The sequence below is a fragment of the Pipra filicauda genome, unplaced genomic scaffold, assembly GCF_003945595.2.
Source record: "Pipra filicauda isolate LSUMZ 115617 unplaced genomic scaffold, ASM394559v2 scaffold141_size4267151_pilon, whole genome shotgun sequence".
Taxonomy (NCBI): Eukaryota; Metazoa; Chordata; class Aves; order Passeriformes; family Pipridae; genus Pipra; species Pipra filicauda.
In genome coordinates, this window is record NW_024103896.1 from 2,415,330 (window position 1) to 2,436,157 (window position 20,828).

Below are 20,828 nucleotides of genomic sequence, written 5' to 3' on the forward strand. Positions count from 1 at the left end.
AGGGTAAAAGTATGTCTACTAAAAGTTCAATTATAATGGGAAAAAGCTGTCAAGCACTGTACTTTTTTGTGTATTAACAATATCATAGAACAACTGTGAAATGCCAGTGATAGCTACAAGTGCTCAGACACCATGGTGATAATTGCAGTATAAAATCACCAGACAGCAAACAAGACTGCTGGAACTAATAGGAACATGGTTTCATTGAGAATCCAGTGCCGATAGCTATCTGTAATGGAATTGCTTTTCAATACTTTTTCTTTGAAATAACTCTGATTGTTACTTAAGCATTTTGATATTAATATGTTAAATTTATTGAAATAAAGATAGACACTTTAAATTTCATTTGCTCTTATCTGTGCATTTCTTAGTATTGCCTAATTTATTCTGTTTGGTGACTCAAGTGCAGATAAACTACTAAATGGATGCTCGATTCCAGATCCAAAGCACAATTGTACATTTGACTAAAATAGCAGCTGTTTTTCTCATTTTGTGCTATCATCATGATCCAGAGAAACAAAAGAAAGTATTATATGGGATAAATTCTGGCAGTACTAATTCACCTTCCCTGAAAGAAACCTGACTGGATGAGCATGTTACTAGAGTTATTGTTTCACCTGAGGCCTACATGTGTCCTAGGGTGGGCACAATCAGGCAGAATCAACAGTTTATGTTAACAGGTCATAGCAGGACTTGTGAATTGAGCTAGAATTTTTTACTGTAAACCGATAACACGACGCCAGCAAGTTTTCACAGATACTTGTACTTGCTGAATTAATCTGGCAAGACTTCCAAAGTAACAATGACTGCAGAGGAAAACCATCTTTAGTTCCCATCAGAAAGTAATATTCATCTCACAAATTCCTTGAGAACCTCAGAGAGTCATTTGAGTCACTGCTCATGGACAGTAAGAAGGAGTTCTACCCTTTAAATCTGGACTCCAAATCAATCAGTGACTACTTCTTTCCACTAAAACTAGCTTGACCACTAGAAAGCTAAATATTAGACAGGAAAATTTGGATGAGATACATCCCACCTTAAGTAATTGACATTTTGCTCAATTTCCTGTTGATGCTTTTATTTAGAAAGCTGTCATTTTCTCTAATAAGTACTTGTTATCCAGATATAATTGCCCTGAACGTACAAGGAAACTGTCATCCGAAAGTAATAGTGGGAAGCTCTCTACATTCTGCAGGAATCATTTATCTTTTGCTTCAGTCAGAATAGAATTAATGTCCTGGTACCTTGTGTTTCTGTTCTTTCTTAAACTATCTTTTGCACTACCTGTCTCCAGGAGGAGAATAGAAGAGAACATAAAATAAGCACTAACGAGAATAATTAACAAGTGTTGATTATTGTCTTATTATATCCACATTTAAAGATAGCTCTTATAGTTGCATAAAATACTCCTAAAAGCCAAGTTTGTGACAAAAATAATTCTATTTCCTTTGGACAGAATTGTCACATTAATTTTCATTCCAGACGACTGCTGATGATAGCTGGGAAACTCACTCTCTACAACAGCCTCATCCTGTTAAATGAGTGGCTTCAAAGCATTTCTCTTTTACCATATGTCTTTAAGTCTGTTATTTTACTTACCCTCTGGCTGGTATTGTGCTATGATTGTTACCGTCTGCCCGGCTCCTTTGAGCGCAGCTGCAGCCTGCTCGTGGGTAGCACCTCGAAGATCAATACCGTTCACCTACAGATGCAAGGAAAAAAACAGGTCTGAGTAGTTCAACATTAGACAGAAAGACAGAAGTGGGGTTTTTCTGTAAATATCTAGCAGATGTAAAGGCCAGATCGCCCAGATGCAACAGCAAAAGTACAAAATCACAAATGCTGAGAGGATATTACCTATGACTGCCCATGAAGATATGCACTAGTACCATACACACCATAGTTTCATTATGCTTATCCATGCATATTCTTTGACCACTATTTTTGGGGGTTTCCTGTTCCACTGAGTTAATATTTTTTGTTATCTCTTCATCAATCAATATCATTTAGCATACAAGTTCAAAAGATAAATTTTCCGTGGTGCTTGAAGGACACTGTAGAATACTGCGAGCAAGGAAATCGCTCCTTCAGCCAAACTCTGCAAGCCCAGTCAGTAGCATCAGGGAAACCTGGAGGTATATAGAGCTTGTCTAACAAAAGCTGCTGGTTGGAGAACTTTCAGAGTAAAAATGCCATCTACTATTTTCTGTTAATGCAACTGCTCCTACTATTGCCTAGAAATATCCCCATATCTTGCACATGAGAGCAATAAAGTTATCAGATACAGCTTCCCCAAAACTGCCTGTTCAACATTCACAGATAGGGTTCTGTTTTCCTAATAATTTTTTGCTGAATAAGCAATGGAAGTGGAACAAAGTAGAACAAAGTAGGTAATACACCCCTAAAACTCGGGTGCAGTTTCAGAACTCTGATTTGTATTTGTGATGTTATATGTTTTGTCAGCAGTATCCCAAGGAAGAGATAGAATTCATATACAGAATTATTAACTGCTCCAATAACTTGAATCTTGCTTTCCACTGAGAATGTTACTGTCTGGCTATACTGAAGTGTGTGAGATTTCCTTTATTTATTTATGTATTTATTTATTTATGTATTTATCTGTCCTTCCTCTCACTTCTACAGGTTTCCGCTTCATAATGTTTTAGTGAAGAACAGGAAACTTTTGACATGTGACAAACTCAGCAGGACAGAAATCCATTTCTGTTTGTTCAAGAAAAGAAAAAAAGAAAGGAAATAAAGGTCAAGGAAGGAAAGCGAACCATGCCAAAGATTTAACAGGCAAACACATCAAAACACAAGACCCAAAATATTACAACTATTCGTATCTATCAACTACTGTCAGAAGATGGCTAAGCCTATATTGAAAACATGGGGTTTATTTTATTTAAATTTTAACAACTTTTTAAGGCTTACAAAAATAAATCTGATTCCATAGAACTTTACAAATAACAGGTATGAACTCTGCTATGAATACATTCATTTTGATCCATAACACTTAGAAACTGGCCCATCTTAATTTGATTCTTTCTTCATATTTAAGAGAATGTGATGTTTTGGGAACACAATTATTATTTACCATAGAATCACAAGAGTCATAGAATAGTTTGGGTTCTTTAAAGGCCCTCCGTTACGAGCAGGGACATCTTAAACTAAATCATGCTGCTCAGATCCCCCACCAATCTGACCTTAAATGTTTCCAGGCATGGGGCATCCAACACTGGGTAACCTGTGCCAGTGTCTCACCACCCTCATCACAAAAAGTTTCCTGCATATTTGCATGACAAAATCTAGTCCTTACTCGTATGTGAAAGACATTTAGACCATTACTCTTAGAAAAACTAATTTGTGTTAGCAATAATATTGAACCCAGGCAATTAAGCAGCAGATCCAGCAGCAGATCTGATATTGTAGAACTGTTGACTGTACATAGAAATTCTAAGCGTAGGGCAAATATAATATAATAAACATCATAATTTGTCTATACACAAGAGTCCTCAGTTGTTCCATCTCCATGTTTGAAAGCAATGGCTGTTTCAGTGGCTGGAGGAAACTTCAAAAAAAAAGAGCCAAACATTCAAAAGCTTTCATCAAAGTTGTGCACATAAACCCCTGGGAAAAACTCACTGAAATTCATTCAAGGAATGTAGCCCCTTAGAGGGCAATAATTAAGTGAATTCTAAAAGAACAAAGAAGACAATCAGAGCTTTCGTAGTCATAAAATCTATTTTTATGTACAACAGTGAAAATACCTAAAGAGGGAGATTATGTCAATTAGAATGTAGTTTGCAACCTCTGTGGAGAATACCAGTTTCCTGAAAGGAACATAGTTTAGGCTACTGCTGTGGAAAAAAAGGTGCTGTGCCCTATTTTTACTCAGTGATGGTGCTATGACACTTGATACTGCACTGCATTGGGCACAGATGTACCAGCACTACAATTACTCAGTAACTCAGCACTATATTCACAGTTTTGTGGAAGTTTGAACAGAATCCTTAAATTTAGGAAACACGGTGTCTATATCATGCCATAAAGGAAACATCAACCTTGATTCCGTGTCTCTGAATAAGAAAATTTTGAAGCCATGGAACCTTTCCTTTAATAGAGAGCTTAGTTTTTATCTATGTGCTTTTCCCATTCGTAACTGGAGTTTGAGAGAGTCCCAAGAAAGAAGAAGAAAAGCTTAAAGAACACTCCTGAGTTCCTGAGCCCCCCTCCCATCTCCTGGGTTTGGGAGATGTATATAGGTGATGTCACCCAGACAGCATTAGAAAGTTCCAAGAAAAAAAAAGATTAATTTTGTTTAGGCTTAAGCTTGAAGACTTCAGAACACAAACCTTTCTTAAGCAATGTAGGGAAACACTGTGGTCTGTAAGAGTTGTGTTAATAGTACAGAAGCTTTAAAAATCATTAATACATGCCAATTATCTCTCCATAGATAAAAGGTGACGATGTATGAAAGAATAAGGAAATCACATGCTTATTCTCCTTCTCCTCTGAGAAACAATAGTTCTATGTATATGTGAGCTAATAAGTAAAATTCTAATAATGCATCAAGACTATAAATATAAGACAGGAATTTCACTGAAGTTGTTACATAAACATTTTTCACTTTTCCACAGAAAAACAAGAAGCCCCTGAAATAGCAGCTGGCTACTTTCTGCCCTTAGCACCTTTGTTCTAGATGAAATGATTGCCTAAGGTGCAAACACAACACATTGTAGTGAATGAACTTCTCTGAAATTAATTTCACTTTTCTGTTGGGACATGGGGATGGACACTTGAGGAGGACTTACAGATCTGAGTGGCTGAAATCAAAAAAGCAAGAAAAGAAATGTCAGAGAGAAAAATAACACATAAATTCTATCTTTTGCAAGTTTTATCTAGATGATAACCAAGCTAGACAAACCAGATTAAGTAATATCGAACAGATAAATGACCTGACTACATTAGGTTGTCAAAACAGTGATCTCTCTCTTGAAGATGCAGAGCTGAAGAAAAAACTCAAATAATCATTGCCAAATAGGTATGCAGAAGTCTGTTTACATGTTATTTTGCTCACCAACAGTGACAGATTCTCACTGTAGAATAATAGGTGTTAAATTTAGAAATTACTTATAATGTACTCTGACTTTGTAAAGAACAAGAAGAGTGGATGCTATCTTGATTTCTGGGTATCTTTTCCCAATATTTAAAAGCATATTCATGTAGCAACATTAAATCTTGATGAAATGCACCATTAATTTATATGTTTTAATCAAATTTTTACCATTGGAGCAAAATGAACAAGAATTCTCAAAGAATAAAACAAATAATACTCTGTCTTGCCTCTTCCTCCAAACCAATGTCTTATTATAGTGTCCTATAATAATGTGTGCAGTGATATTATTTCACTGCAAATTGTTAAATCTGATTTCAATTACTACAGTCAATTAATTTAAGATAATTTATATTATGAATAATCAATAAAAGGACGTAAAAAAAAACCTACAGAAAAAGTTGCAAGTGTGGACAGAAGAGTTTAATATATATCAAAGGTGGGGGGTTTTTTGTTGCTGTTTGTTGGTTTTTTTTTGTTTGTTTGTTTTTTGGTTTTTTTTTCCTTTTTTTTTTTCCTATTATAAATGGGCTCACTTCCCTTAAGAAGGATTATACAATAAGCAAAGTAGCTGTTCTGAGCTTGAGTGCACAGCCCTGATGTTCTGGCCCAGAATGAACTTGACTGCACAATTTCTGATGCTTAACTTCAAAATAAATTTGACATAATGGAAATAAGAAGAGCCTGCAGCTTATACAGATGTCTGTCTCTTCTGCATGCTGTGGCAAAAAGGAGTTCCAAAGCTTACAAACAAAGAGAAGAGCCGCAATAGAAGACTGCAGTTGAAAAATACAGTCAAAACTAAACTAAGATGGAGAGAAAGACGCAACTGTAGTTCACAGTAATTGCACTAATTGCCTTTGTATTCATTGACTCAAAATAAAGCATGACCTACTTCAGTTATACTGAACCACAGTTGAAATGAAAGATAAGATTTACTTTTGCATAGATCAAACTTTTCTAAAATTGGAAGAGTTATATTTCCTTTAAAATATTTGAGTAGCCTATACTAGCACAAATTAGTTGTATCCTAAATGGATTTGCTACAGTCTAATTGTCTTCCATTGGAACATGAGCATGATTTGTATGTAGGTCAAATAGAGGGTAGCAGAATAATTTGGTTTATTTAGCAACTTCTGTATTCAATCCACCTTATTTTGTGGTTGTACAGTGATTAAATGAACACTTGGAATGTCTTGTTGATTTGGAAAAGGAAGGAAAAACATCTCCCTTCCCTGGGGAGGAAACATAAAGGATTTCTTTTCATTTATTCTTTCAGTTGTCACTGAAATAGGATGATGCTTTTATACAATAAATTAAATGGTGAAGAAAACGTATTGTCTTACCCTGGAACAAACTATAGAGCAGAGTTTTCAAATTGTGTCTAAATTCTTTTATTTGTTGAACTCATAAAATAAGAGCTTTTGGCACTTGAAAACGCAAACAGAAGTCTGAATAAATACAACCATTTACCACCAGAATTCCCACAGTTTTCATTAAGAGAAGATACAAAGAACACTATTTATCTGCCTTAACTTTGCCCATCAACTTGAGTATTCTCAAGCATATTAATAAGAGATGAGAGGAAAGCTGAGCCATGTTCTCCAGCAGTCCTGCTTGGTCATTGGAAATGGAATACAGAGTATCAACCCCTAGGTGATGAAAGCATGGTCTTCCAGCAAGACAGGGAACACTGGAAAAATGGACATTAGGGATGATCTCCCCTGGACATGTCTGAGGAAGACCTTCCTCACAAGCAGGTGGCATAATCATTCTACACAACAGTCCACACAGCTCTTGACAACTGATACAGTCCACCAAAAAGTACAATAATTCTAAGAAACAAGGGCATGTTGCCAAAGTACAGCCCTTGAGCAACGATCTTCTTCGGCTAAGACAGACCAGCTTTGTGCAAAACAAAGGCCACACATCCAACCTGAGGCCAAGGCTCTGCCTGGTGCTGCTGTGGAAGTAGGGCAGACTCCGTGCCATGGACACTCCAGGACATATCTGTGGGGGTGGCACCCAGCAGGCGGAAATGCCAATATGGGAGAGCCTTGCTGCTGAAGAAAGTGTTTAGAAATTGAAAGAAAGGGGAAATGCACAGGGGACTAGAGTCTTCACTCTCCAGTTTAGCTTCTGTTAAATTTTCGGGCTTGCTTTATTGCTTTTCTCTCACTTTTCTCACTTATCCTGATCTGTTCTGTGCCTACCCTTTCTTCTGGTTCGTTAGAACTGTTAGAACTGCAGCACACAGAAGCAAAGCAGTTTTCTCATTCTGAACTCCACTGAAAACACAGTGTCGTGGCTTATCTGCTCTTCTCCATACCCAGCATCCTCATTCTCTCTTTTCATGGGCCAGCAATTTCAGTGACCTTTTCAATTTTCCTTGTCTGGCTACCTTAGAGTTATGATTTTTGCCTCTAGTAAGCTGGTCTTTATGCTCCGATGAGCTGGATGTTCTAGAGGCAAAGTCTTCTCTGTGTGGAAAACAAGAACCACTGTGGGGGTACAACCTACATCATGCCTTTTACTGCCAGGAACTTTAATAAGGCAGCTAAACCAAAAGAAAGAGGTATCAAAGTAGTTTTGAAGCAGAAAGAAAATATTATGTTATCGAAGATGTGTCTTGCACACACTCTCATTTACAGTAGGAACCAACAAGTTTTACGACTCACCAGACCACATGAATCATTCCAAATGGTACCTATTAAGCCTTTAACCATAGGCAAAGACTTACAGAAACTGTACAGAAACTCTTCTGATACAAGATCTGCTTCCCATGTAATTGTAGCTTTTGTGAATGAAGCCAGATTAACAAACTTTGAGACTGAAATAATTTCCCTGAAGAGTTCACTGCAGTGACAGCTTAAGAGACATTTCCCCTCAGTTCCATCAGAATTTCTTAAAACTACCTTTAATAAATAAAACTAGTTTAAGAAATAAATGACAGCTTTTGAAAAGGACACATAGGCTCACTGAATGTACATGAAACTTATTTCATTTGGGTCACTAAATAGCTATGAGCTTGTTCAACTACCATCTTGAACTGGATGTGATCCAGCAACTACAAGGTGATCAATGGCATTTTGTCACATTACTAAATGCTAAAGTCTAGACAGAGGCACATGTACTTTTTGCATATAAAGCCAACTAGTATTACCAATGAAAAATACCTACTGGAGTAGTGTACTCACTAATAATCAAGACCAGTATTTATTAACTAATTTTAAAATAAATATAAATATTATTTTTCATTAGTTTCATATATGAAACACTCATCCATCAAAAAAAATACTTAGTAAGTAAGAATATTCATTATTGTTAAAATGGAGAGGTCATAATTAGCTCTTAAATTAAAATCTAATTGCTGCTTTTTTATCTTCCCTTCTCCTGCATGGTCACTCAAACAACACTATATTTCTGGTACCATCTAATTTCATGTATCTCATGACAGTGTCATTTTTTCAAGCCTTCATATATTCCATCTCCTTTGCAGTTCCTGCTCTCTTCCTCCTCAGAATTGATAAAATACCTAACTGTCCCTCCTCTCTCCTACAGCTTTTACTTTACATGACTGTTACTTCCATTTACTTTCCTGCCTTTTTGAAATATTTCTCTTCCTCCCTAATTCTGTTTTCAGCATTTGGATTTCCTTGTCTCCTGTTCTCATCTGGAGCAATTTAGACAGTTCCCTATTAGTAGCATTTATTTCATATACCTTGGTTTCACACAGCTCTAAAAGGTATTTTTCCTTCCAGTGTATGGATATGGCTAAACCAGCATTGTTCAGTTTTGCTCATAATACTGCAGGGTTCTTGCTTCACATTTGAATTTCAAAGGATGGTATAAGCAAAAGTAACGATTGAAATTCTCCTAATTCTGAAATGAGGTAAAGGTTTCCATTTTAACAAGTTCTTTATACCTCAGAGATGATAAGAACTTAATTTCAGCTGAAGTCAATAAACAATGGGTACTCGGGAACTGAAATAAAAAGGTAAAACAATTTCAGAGGCTGCTTAGAGACAGAAGGACATTGGTGGTTAATCTGAACCCGAGCACTGAGTTAGTGGTGAATTCAAAAACTGACATCCCTGCCTTGATCTCTGCTTGATAGGTTTTTACATATTTCCACATCCAGAGAATATGATGTTGTGGCCTGTGAGAGGTGAGATGGCCACGGTTTGTGCCATGCCAAATCTATACTGAATTCAACCCAGGGGCCGTGAGACAATGAATATGGCTGAAAGTAGACTGAGAGCTGTGTCACCAGGTAAAGGAGCTGTGGGAAAAAGTGAAGAGGCTACATAGCATTCAAGCAAACGAGCAAGAGAAAGATCGATTATTTTTGGAGATGATACAGTCTCAAGACTCTTGTAATGGAGAAGCAGGTGGACTCAGAACCCTGCTGGGTAATTAGTCAAAGGACCATTAGTCAAGGGTCTGTTAAAGATGAAGGCTGGACGCTGGTCACTGCACATACCGGGAGAATGGTTCCTCCTCCTCAGAATCGGATAAGTAGCAGTGGCACCTTCTACATCAGGTATGAAGCTCTGAAACTAGAACTTCAGGCAACCCAGGATGTACGTACAGACTGGGGAATGAGATGCTGGAAAGCAGTGCCACGGAAAGGGACTTGGGGTCCTGGTCAAGAGTAAGTTGAATATGAGTCAGCAGTGCCCTGGCAGCCAGGAGGGGCAATTGTGTCCTGGGGGGCATCAGGCAAAGCATCACCAGCTGGTCAACAGAGGGGATTGTCCCGCTCTGCTCTGCACTGGTGAGGCCTCCCTTGAACATTGTGTGCAATTTTGGGCACTACAATACAAGAAAGATATTAACCTATTAGAGAGCATCCAAAGGAAGGCAACAACCATGGTGAGGGACCTTGAGGGAAAACTGTATGAGGAGGAACTTAGGTCACTTGGTCTGTTCAGCCTGGAGAAGAGGAGACTGAGGGGAGACCTCATCCCAGTCTACACCTTCCTCATGAAAGGAGGAGGAGGGCCAGACACTGATCTCTTCTCTGTGGTGACCAGTGACAGGACCCAAGGATATGGCCTGAAGTTGTGTTAGAGGAGGTTTAGGTTTGATATTAGGAAAAGGTTCTTCACCCAGAGGGTGGGTGGGCACTGGAACTCCCCAGGGAAGTGATCACAGCACCAAGCCTGACAGAGTTCAAGAAGCATTTGAATGATACTCTCAGGCACATGGTGAGACTCTTGGGAAGGGTTCTATGCAGGGCCAGGAGTTGGACTGCATGATTCTCGTGGGTCCCTTTCAACTCAGCATATTCTCTGATTCTGTGACCCTGTGACTTACTGGAATCTTCAGCTCTAGATAAAGAAAGTGTTCAGAGCTCACATTTTGTATTTAAACTCCTTGAATCACAACCTTCATAGTTTATTTGTGGCTCTGTAGATAAGGATTATATGACACAGATACTTTGAATAGACAATGTTCTGCACTCTCAAATAAACCATGCTTTTTATAAACAGTGGAAAGGAAATAGCTTTTGTATTCTTTAAGTGATTTTGCTTTTGGTATTGTTCTGGTGGTTTGCTTGTTCAGATACAGGGCATATCTATCTTATATTTTTTTCCAAGGGATCTCGAAATTCTCCTCCAGCAGATTATTGCAGATATCCCTCCAATATCCTATTTAATGGATGGTCAATTTCTAGTGCTTTGCAGCTCATGTCATATGATAATTTTTTTAATCACTCAGAAACCCAAAACTGACTGGGTAGTAGAGCAGAATGATTCCTGGAGTCTAGTTTATTTGAGTACAAGGCAAAGGTCCAGCCTGGAGCAAATCTCTGAATGAATAAAGCTCAGAGATTGTAGCCACTTCGTCCAGCAGTAGCAGTTTGGCTTTCAATTTTTCGTTTTGAGGCTGGCAGTAAGGCAACACTGAGGGGTGTAAAGCTCATTCCAAGTCTTCAGTGTATCAGATGTGACATAATTCTGTTTGACAGTGTTAAACCAAAATTTGCCAAGTCAGAATGTTTAAACTCAGTGTAAATTCCTCTTTAAACTATAAGGAGTGAAGAGCAAGCAGTCTGGCATCAGATCATTTCTACTCACTTAGGCAATTGTAAAATGAATGTTTTAGAGACAACTGATGATTTCATCACAGCAAAAATATGCATCCCCTTAGTCTAGGCCAATTTACTAGCTTTGCATGACACAGAACTGACAGGTCTGATAGCTAGCATTTTTGGGCAAAAAAAGACATATCCTATTTATGAGAACTGCTAGTATAATTTATTTTCTGATTATTATAATTTATAATTTATTAACTTCTGATCGTTAATTTAGGAACCAGTTACTGAATCAAGGCAATTGTTATGTTATGTTATGGATTGCAGAAAAATAGGGGTGAGGGTGGTGGGGAGAGAGAAATCCATCTGGAAGACAAATTTCTAGATTAATGAGACAAAAGGAAGCTCTACTCACCAACGTATACAGAATTCCAGAACATGCAGTGGTAATTTTTTTTCCCTAGAAGCTCCATTAAGCTTGTATTTTTGAAAGTAATCTGTTTGATTTTGAAGTTATAAAGTGGCAAGTCTGTGAGCTTCTATGGCAATGAAAACCAGTTGCCCTGATTACAAAATAAGTGCATCATATTTGAGGGCTGAATATGTCTAAGTTCCACTTCTAGCCATCAGATCATGTATGTTTACCAGTAACATTGAAAACCAGTTTCCTAACAGGTCCCTTTTCCAAGGGTGAGTATTTCCAGATGATAGTGTTAACATGGATATAGTTCATTAAAATGGATTTTTACTGTCAAGTAGGATGCTAGGGCTTTCCTGACATAAGTCCTAAACTCCAATGCTTCATGGGAAAAGAGACTTTGGTTTTTTTTAAAGACCCATTTCTTTAAATATAAAAAAGAGAGGGTTTTCAAAAGCATAAATTTGTGTTTGCACTCAGCTTCTCTTCATTGGGTGTCCAGTGGCCTTCTGTACCTCTAAACATCTCCTCTTGTACAGGGAAGCTTCATAAGTGATTCAGTTTTGTGAAATGTTTTTGGTTCATTATGTACTGAACATATGTCTGCATGCATTTTAAGAGGTGAAACTAAGTTTATGTCTAAAGGCAGAGAGCACTGTGCACCCAGATGATCCCATATAAACATAAAAAGGTTGAGGTTTCTGAGAGAACTATTACCATTTCTAACATCCTCAAATCTGAGAATTCCCAATGTTGTCAGCAATGTCTAAACTTGTATTAACCAGCTGGTGTGCCCTAGATCTTCCCATGAGATCCTGCCGCTAGAACATCTTTGCTTTTCTCTAGTTTTCTCTGTGTTTTTGGGGAATTTGTATGAAAATGTTGATGGGCAGCTTACAGGGGCAGAAAGTTTGTGGTAAAATGACATTTATGGCTTCTTCTCCAGCCCCGTGGCTGCTGTTCTTTCAGAAGGAAAATTATATTTTACTATTTATTCTTGCAAACTTCGTTGGGATTATTACTTCTCCTTCTGTTTTCTAAGTATTTGCAAATAGATTGATTATTTCTCCTGGAGGCTTTCCCGGAAAATTGGGCAAACTTCTCTATACTCCCAAATATTCCTTCAGTTCTTGAATAAAATTATGAATGGTCTGCATTCCATAAGTATACAAGGACTGTCTTCAATAGCGAATTTGTTTAAGTTTTTATTTGGTTTTGCCTTAGTCCACTCTAAAGACTTTTCCCCAGTTCCTCATAACTGCCCTAATTGGATGATAGTGGATCCATCTTTTTTTAAAGACAAAACAAAAAAAAATGCATTGAAGGTTTGAACTTTCACGGTCACACTTTTAAATAGTCTTTCTTCCAACTCTTTGCAAAATTAATTCATTGCTTATTTTTCTGTTTTCATCAAACATTTTCATGCTACCTTTTCTAATTCCTGAAACTTACAATCCACTTTACATCTTGTCCTACTAAATTTTCCCCAAATTTTACCTAACATACATTTTCAGGACCTGGGTTGTTATAGTCACAGTGATTAAATCAGCTTTAAGTTTTTCAATTACTTTTTCACTTTTTGATTACTTGAGTTTCACCACTGTGAATGCAGAGCAAACTGCTTTTGAAGTTCATGTTACTCCCTCATTTCCTTTCAGCACAAAAATCATAAACTTTGCCACTACATTATACTGTTACTCAAAGGCAAGTTGTGTTTCATTGTTTCATTCTCCTATTTTTAGGCTGTTCTTCCTAACCGGTTAGAATAAAATTTGAGATTATCTGATCTACACTTCTTTTTTCCATATTCTCCACCAAAAAGATTCATGAATGTTTGGTCAGTTTGGACAGAATCTATTTTAATGAAGGGAATCATGTCAAATTCTCTATAACCAGTGAAAAGAAATATAAATTTTTACCGCAAAATAGTCATCTGACCCATGTAAAATGTCTACTTTAGGGCAAGGTAAGTTGTACTCAGAAGTGGCTACATCTTTCCATTAGCTACAGAGGGGGCCTAAAGGACTCTGTGCTTCCCAGCATGAGCAAAGTCTGAATTTAGATTAATCCACTCTGTGCTTCTAAGGAGCTTAATCTAGCCGTCCTAATTGGTGTCATCCCATTAACATATGACAACATCTTTACTCTCAGTTCATTTTCTCTCTAGAGATTTTCTTTTTACAAATCTGTCATAGTTATCAACTACCATTCAGTATTGATCCTTTAGATATGTTTAGCAACAAATTCTTGCTCATTTTCAAACAAATTCTATCTCTTTAAGATTAGAGTCCAGGCATTGGTCTCCCCCTTTAAATCACTGCACTGATTATATACTAATATTCTCAATATATACCATACAGTGTTCTATACATTACTACAAAGCTAGTTAACATAGCAAATGTATTGACTAAAAACATTGCTCGAGTCTTTATAGGCAATTACAGCTAAAGGCCACAGGATCTGACAGCCTGTCCTATGCCAGAGGACAGTCATACAGCACTCACATCACCACAGGGAAGTAAGCATCCTAATGATATAGTCGGTGCCTCTGCAAATAATATTGCAAAGGGAGTATATGTTACAATCCTAACACCATTACATAAGGGTGTCAAACTGATGCTCCATGGAGAAAAGATTCCAGGTCCTATAGAGATGTTTCAAAACATTTTCCAAACCATCTGCATTTTGGAAAAAAGAACTAAGCAGAAAGAAATGTTTAAACTGTTCATAAGGGATAGCAAACATGTCACAAAAAATGACAGCAGGACGATGCAGAGGCGCAAACAAAATCTGATCAATATAAGAGAACACCTTCCTCTACAAGGGAGAACCTTGTATAAAAGATCAGAGACAATACTGAAGTGAGATGCACAGCTACTGGTGTTGCAAACTAAGCATATATAAAGTCATGCACCAGTGACAGAAAACCCCACAGAGTATCTTCTCTAGCCCTTTCCCAATACACAGTTGTTTCATTCTCAGAAAGTTGCAAGGAAAAAAATGTAGTGTCTTTCCCCATATATTAATGCATCCTGATACTACATCTGATCAACAGGAACATCATACAGAATGGCTTTGTTTCATCTGTTCATTCATCTATTTAAGGTTAAATGAGAGGGGAAATTGAAGTATTAAGAGAGTATTATGTGTCTCTTTGCAGTGCAGCCTGTTCTTTTCTACTCTTTCCTGTTGCTGTTGAGCAATTAACCATCAGGAAACTTGTTTTATTCCCTTAAGATAAACTGTGGATGCACTGCTTGGGAGCAGTCATCTTGTTCCAGAGCAAGCAGGCTACTTTTTCTCTTGATTCCACTTTCAGGCTACAAGTCATGCTGCATCCAGCCATTGTGAACCACAGGGCATAAAGCATTTCTACAGCAGAATGAAATAAAACTGATACTGCTTTTATGATCCTCAATTTTATTTTACTTTTATTTGTGATTAAGCAAGCACAGTGTTAGATGAAAAAGCAAATATATATTAAAAGGGCATACACATGAAATAAGAGATTCAGTTTAAGACACCTAAATATAGATATGAATTCATGTGGTATATAAGCTTAAAGTCAACACAGATAACAAAGCTTCCAGAGCAATTCAGCTTGCTCTACACAGCTCACAGTTGGCCAGCTGAACTATTCTCTAGCTTCCACTGATTTCAGTGGCAACCAGACACTCAGCAAACATGATGTCTAAATTTAAGTATCTTAGTCTGAGGTTTGATCTTTTCCAAAGACCTAAAATTCAGTAATTTCAAAAGTTAAGATTCAAGTGTTAATACTTGCTGTTAACTGCTTATGGCTATTAATTCACCTCAATTCTCTCATTTGTATACAATTTCACCTTGATGCAGCCTTATGGAAAATTATAAAACTGTTTGAAAAGTAATTTTGGCGTAGGAATTTGAGGAGCAACATGCACTAATTATTTGTGTGAAATTGTAAATCTGAATTTTGCTGCTGAATTTGCATGTGTAAACTAATTCTCTGTGCTTCAGGTCCTGTACCTATTGATAAAGTTTCTCACTTGGCACTGAAAGTGCTTTGAAAGATTTGAGTTTAGACACCTAAAAGAAGGAGTTATATTTTATCATGATTTTGATTTGAGATTGTGAGGCAAAAAATGATGTGGCAATTTTTCTTTGAGAAGGACCGTATTGCTTCTCCTGCCTTCCCAGGAACTTCCCCTAAAAATTGCAGTGTATTCACTACGTGCCTCTTTCCTAAAATTATAACATTTGTAGTGCTTTCTCTCGGAGTGTATGTACAATTATGGCCATTTTATGCATATGGCCCATGGAAATAATTTGTTCTCATGCAGGTGACTTTAACTAACCAACACTGGATTCCCATTGCTGTTTTAATAGGCAATATATTCCTTAGCACTGGAACTTAAAACTGCAAGAATGGCATCAGGGAACATTACATTTTATTTTTATTGAAGACTGCATTTTCCCAACAGATGGAGAACTTGGGGTTAGATCTGACTTCAAGCAGCCTCTAAGTCTAGACTTGGCTCAGACTTCTAAAATGATTTTAAACAAATCATTTAACATACTGGCACCTCATTTCCACTGCTCTAAATTGAAATAAATTCTTCCACTAATATTCTGAACTTTGAATTAAAAGTATCTGAGATGAAATTTAATCTGTGTGTAGACAGCACGTAGTAAATCAAGCATTGATGTCAATTAGAATTTAAAATGCCACTTGATAATAGTTAAAATATACTTAATAGAGGAAAATACTACAGGGAGTGATATATTCTGTTATGAACATATGCTGATGATGCATGTATACTACATTTTGAAGACATTCAGAAATTAGAAGGAAAATGTTTAGCTTAGTGGCAATTCAAAAGAGCATAATGAATTATAGTAAGATGAGAACAGAATTTAAAACATCTTACATTTCAGGGGGAAAAACTGTCTTCTCATGAATGTAACTTTATAATTCATTTTTATGCTATTTGAAATGTTTTAGTCTTTGACACAGAACATTTTCCATTATTCTTCAATTGACCTTCAAAGTTCAGATAGGATTCATTTTGTCTTTTTGCACAGAAGCATTGAGAATACCAGCCTGCTTTCTGAGATAAGTTTTAAACATTTCCAATCAAACAACTGAAAATGGAAAAAAAAAACAAACAGTTGTTGCTGCTTTTCCTAAGGTTTCAGCCAAAGGCAGACCGCTATCATTACTGATCCTGGGCTGCCGCCTGGTGGCATCTGGGAAAAATAAATTCAAGTTTCACTCATCCATGAGGCCAAGGCTGTGACACTACCTTTCCCAGTGCCCCTGGTGGGCTGTAGGCTTGGACCCCATCCCAGTGGTCAGGCAGAAGGAGAGGCAGAAGTTATGGGATTTGTCCAAGCCTTGTGGGCTATGTATACTGTGGGACTATGTATATATCCAGTGTGTCACTCAAAGGCCATGCATATAAAGGCAGAGCTCTGCTGGGTCTCACTCGTATTTGCAGTCTATTTTAGGTACTTTTATAGATATGTTCCCAGAGGTGAGCATACACAGCTCTCAACCAGTCAACACTTTGCCATAATCACAGCACAGGCATGAATTAGGAAAGTGCTGTGATCCTCATTGTTCACCTGGAAACTGAGGCTTAGAAAAATTAAATACCTTGCCTAAGGTCACACAGAAAGACACCAGCTAAATTAGAGGATTAAACAGAATCATAGAATCAAACCCCACAGCTTGGGTTAGGAGCATCCTTTAAAGGTCATCTAGTCCAACTCCCTTGCAATGGGCAGGGACAACAAAAACAATGAAGAAAGTAGCATTCTGAAAGAGAATAAATATTAGAGGGGTTGGCCAGAAAGCAGATCACAGCAGGTTTTAGCAGCATATAAAATATCACAATACAACTCCCGTGGTTTCACTGTAATTCCGCAATACCAATCTTAAGAGAAATTAAATCCAGATCTCTGAAGTTTAAATCACTTACTACGCTTCCTATCTGTAAGAAATTTAACCAAGCTTCAGTTAATTAGAAATAGCAGCTTTAAGGGTACTATTTGTTCTTGTAAATCAGACTTGTCATGCTTTGAGAAACTAACGGGAAAACTATTTCTGTAGGGAAATAAATGTTTCTGAGGGATGACACAAGAAGGAACAAACAGAGAGGAACAGACCTTTTCTGTGCAGCCGTTATGAAATTAAGGTGTCTGGGACCCTTCACTAGACAATGGTATAAGATTAATGAGCTCTAAATGGAGCCTGTGGATAAAATGGGTTTTGGTTGAATATGGAAAAATGGATCCATAATAGTTATTTGTGGCTAAATAAGTAACAGGGGCCTGACTGGGTGAGTGCCTGGGGATATGTACGCAGTCTAATTTGTAATAATTTCCATCCCTCTCTACTTAATGAACAAATAAACAAGTCTTGCATGACCAGTAAATGATGATGTAACACTGGCAACATTAATTAGAATTTATGGAAAACATCATTATGAGACAGACAAAAAATCAGAGTTTAAAATTTCAACTGCTGCTGTATTCTACAGTATTAAATATATCTTGCTTAAAAATAAAGGAAAATGGACTTTTAAATTTGAACTTCTGGATTTCCAAATATAATGTACTGTAAAAGGCTTTGAACTCATAATGTTCTGTCAGTCAGTCCTATTTTGTTGCATCTGACCAAAGAAAAATAAAGCGCATATTTGTCCTAAAGAAATTTCTATTTTTATTCTTTGGGTTTCTTGTGTGTGCTCTTCTTGGCACAGGCCTTTGACTTTCTTATCTCTTCATATTGATAACTGTATGAGAGTCTATTTTAGTCTTCTTGCAGTTCCCTACAAACTTCCTACTTGAAGAACTCTTTAAGGCACCGTTGGGAGGACAGGGTTAAAAGTGGTGAGGAGGATGGTAGATTGGTTCAAGTAAGTTTGCAGTTGGGAATGCTAAGGCCTGGAGAATAACAGTGTGGGAAACCTCATATATTATGCCTGCTGCCGTTTATCCTCTGTTTTGAGAAGTAGAATTTCTGTGTAGAGATAATGTGGGTGTTTTGAGAGACTTGGACACAGTCTCATGGACATACTTGAGCCCCCTGTTTAGGGAGAGAGAAGATTAAAGCTCAGAGATCATAAAAAAGCACAAGGGAGATCACAGCATGATTGTAAACTACAAGTGTCCAGGTCCTTAATAAATTGGTGCAAACAGCAGGCCCACTGTCCGTAATGTTGGACGGAGCCTAACAGTGCCTGTGTTCACACTTATGTGCCTCTACCTGGGTGTTGCTTTGGAATCCTCCAGTCAGTGAGGTAATGAAATAAATGTACTCTTTACATTTCAGCCGTGGTTTTGTGATTGTTCAAGCTGCCTGCCTGTGTCAACTGACACAGGCACCTAAACATCTTTTACTTGCACTTTATCATTTTTTCTTACAGCAATTCTAAGGAATAGGTCTAGATAAAACACACTATTATGATCATTAGGTCATGTCACTGCATCTCTTTAGTGATAACTTACCAGATTTTCTTTGTATTGCAAAACAGCTCCAGCCATCTTTTTACACCAAAACTTTGACAGGTGGAAGGTAAATTCACTTTTCATAGAATAGGCCAAGTCACTCCTTAGCAATATAGGAAAACCATACTCAGCTTTCTTATGAATTTAAACAGTGATCAGGAAAGTGCTGCATAACCACATCCACCCTTAACCATAACCGAAGTGCAGCCAAGTATGCAGGATTCACAGGGATAGAAAGCACAACACTGGGAGGCAGCGTGACACTGCAGCCTAGTGGGTCCATCACTCGTGGGACAAATAATTCCCATGTTTCAGCTCTTTGCATTAAGGCTATTGATGTGCTTTGCATGAAACAGTCATAACTGTACGAATTTAGGATAGTTTATTTATTTTTCTGTAAGGCAGCATAATGTGAATGGATATCTAACCACATTTTCAAGGCTTTCATTGTAATTCAAAATCCTTTACATTCATATTGTTTCAGTCGTTCAATTACTTGACAGGGCCTAAAACATAAATGTTCTGCTTTTTAAACATGCAGTATCAATGTATACATGAAAGAAAAATTAAAAAGATGTTTTTGAGACTAAGCATGCAAAATATAACCTCAAGCTACAAAGCCTTTTATCCACTAAAATTTGAAAAAAGAATTTCAGAGGGATCATCAAATTCATTAGAGGCACAGAGATAATTAACATAACCTAATTAATCTCCTTCTTGTATTGAGCTGCCTGTTAAGCAGTTTAGTGCACACTAGGTGGCAGCCTCAGTACAGATGATTTCATTGTACTGCTTGCTCTCCTCCAAGAAAATCCGAAATTGAGAAATATCTTTTAAGTCAGTAGTGTGTTTTTGGAAAAATGGAACTGGATCGTGGGCCAAACTGGGAGATGCTTAGGTCTGCACTGTGCTTAGGTTCTCTCTGCAGAGTCACCATACTGTACATAGCATTAAGCAGTGAAAGTCTCATTTTGAGTTAAGTTCAAGTAACAACATTGAAAAATGCAAAAAAAAAAAAAACCACCAAAAAACCAACCAACCAAACAAAAAAACCAAACCCAAAATATTCAGTAATAAATTTTTTGTGGGTTGGATTTCAAAACATGGAAATGAAAAAGACATCTCTGTGTGTCCCCTGCAGTATAGACAAAGAACAAGATGAAGTTGGTCGGGAAAGCCCAACAGAAATACTTACAGATAAAATTTGATCTCCTCGCTGCAGTTCTCCACTGAGATCTGCAGGCCCACCTGCTAGGATGAAAGACACGAAAATGCCTTCCCCGTCTTCACCTCCCACAATGTTGAAACCAAGTCCTGTGGAGCCCTTATGCAGGATGATTTTTCGAGGCTCTCTGTTTAGAAACAAAATGATAATGTTTATCCATTTAAACCTCTTATTGTGTATGTATTTTTGATAGCATCTTAGGCATAATATATTTTTCTTAAGACACAGTTGCCTGTTATTGCTTAAAGAAACCATTTAACAAATGACAAAAATCTGTTAACTGGTGAGCAGATGAGGTAGGAATCAACCAGCATTATTTTATTTTTTTTCCTCATGGTTGAATCCAAACATCTCTGTTAATTTTAGCCCATTGGACTCATCTTCACTATGTTAAGTGACAGATTTATTAAAAGAAAAAACAAAACTGAATATATTTAATAATCTAATTTATAGTAATACTATATATAGAACGAGAATCAATATTTATATGGTACCTTCTTATTTTAAGTTCTAGTTTTGCTTTTGAAACAAATGAACA

At 37.2% G+C, this 20,828-nt stretch overlaps 1 protein-coding gene across 23 annotated transcripts in view; it reads right to left on the reverse strand.

Annotated features, from left to right (window-relative positions):
- Nucleotides 1–20,828, reverse strand: part of DLG2 (discs large MAGUK scaffold protein 2) — a 995,087-nt gene that overhangs the window by 201,807 nt on the left and 772,452 nt on the right. For all 23 annotated transcript variants that reach the window (XM_039378618.1, XM_039378625.1, XM_039378621.1 and 20 more), the window contains 2 exons: nucleotides 20,261–20,417; nucleotides 1,600–1,702 (listed from right to left, as the gene is read on the reverse strand). In XM_039378618.1, the coding sequence (XP_039234552.1) occupies nucleotides 1,600–1,702; nucleotides 20,261–20,417 (260 nt within the window). The remainder of the gene's footprint in view (nucleotides 1–1,599; nucleotides 1,703–20,260; nucleotides 20,418–20,828) is intronic.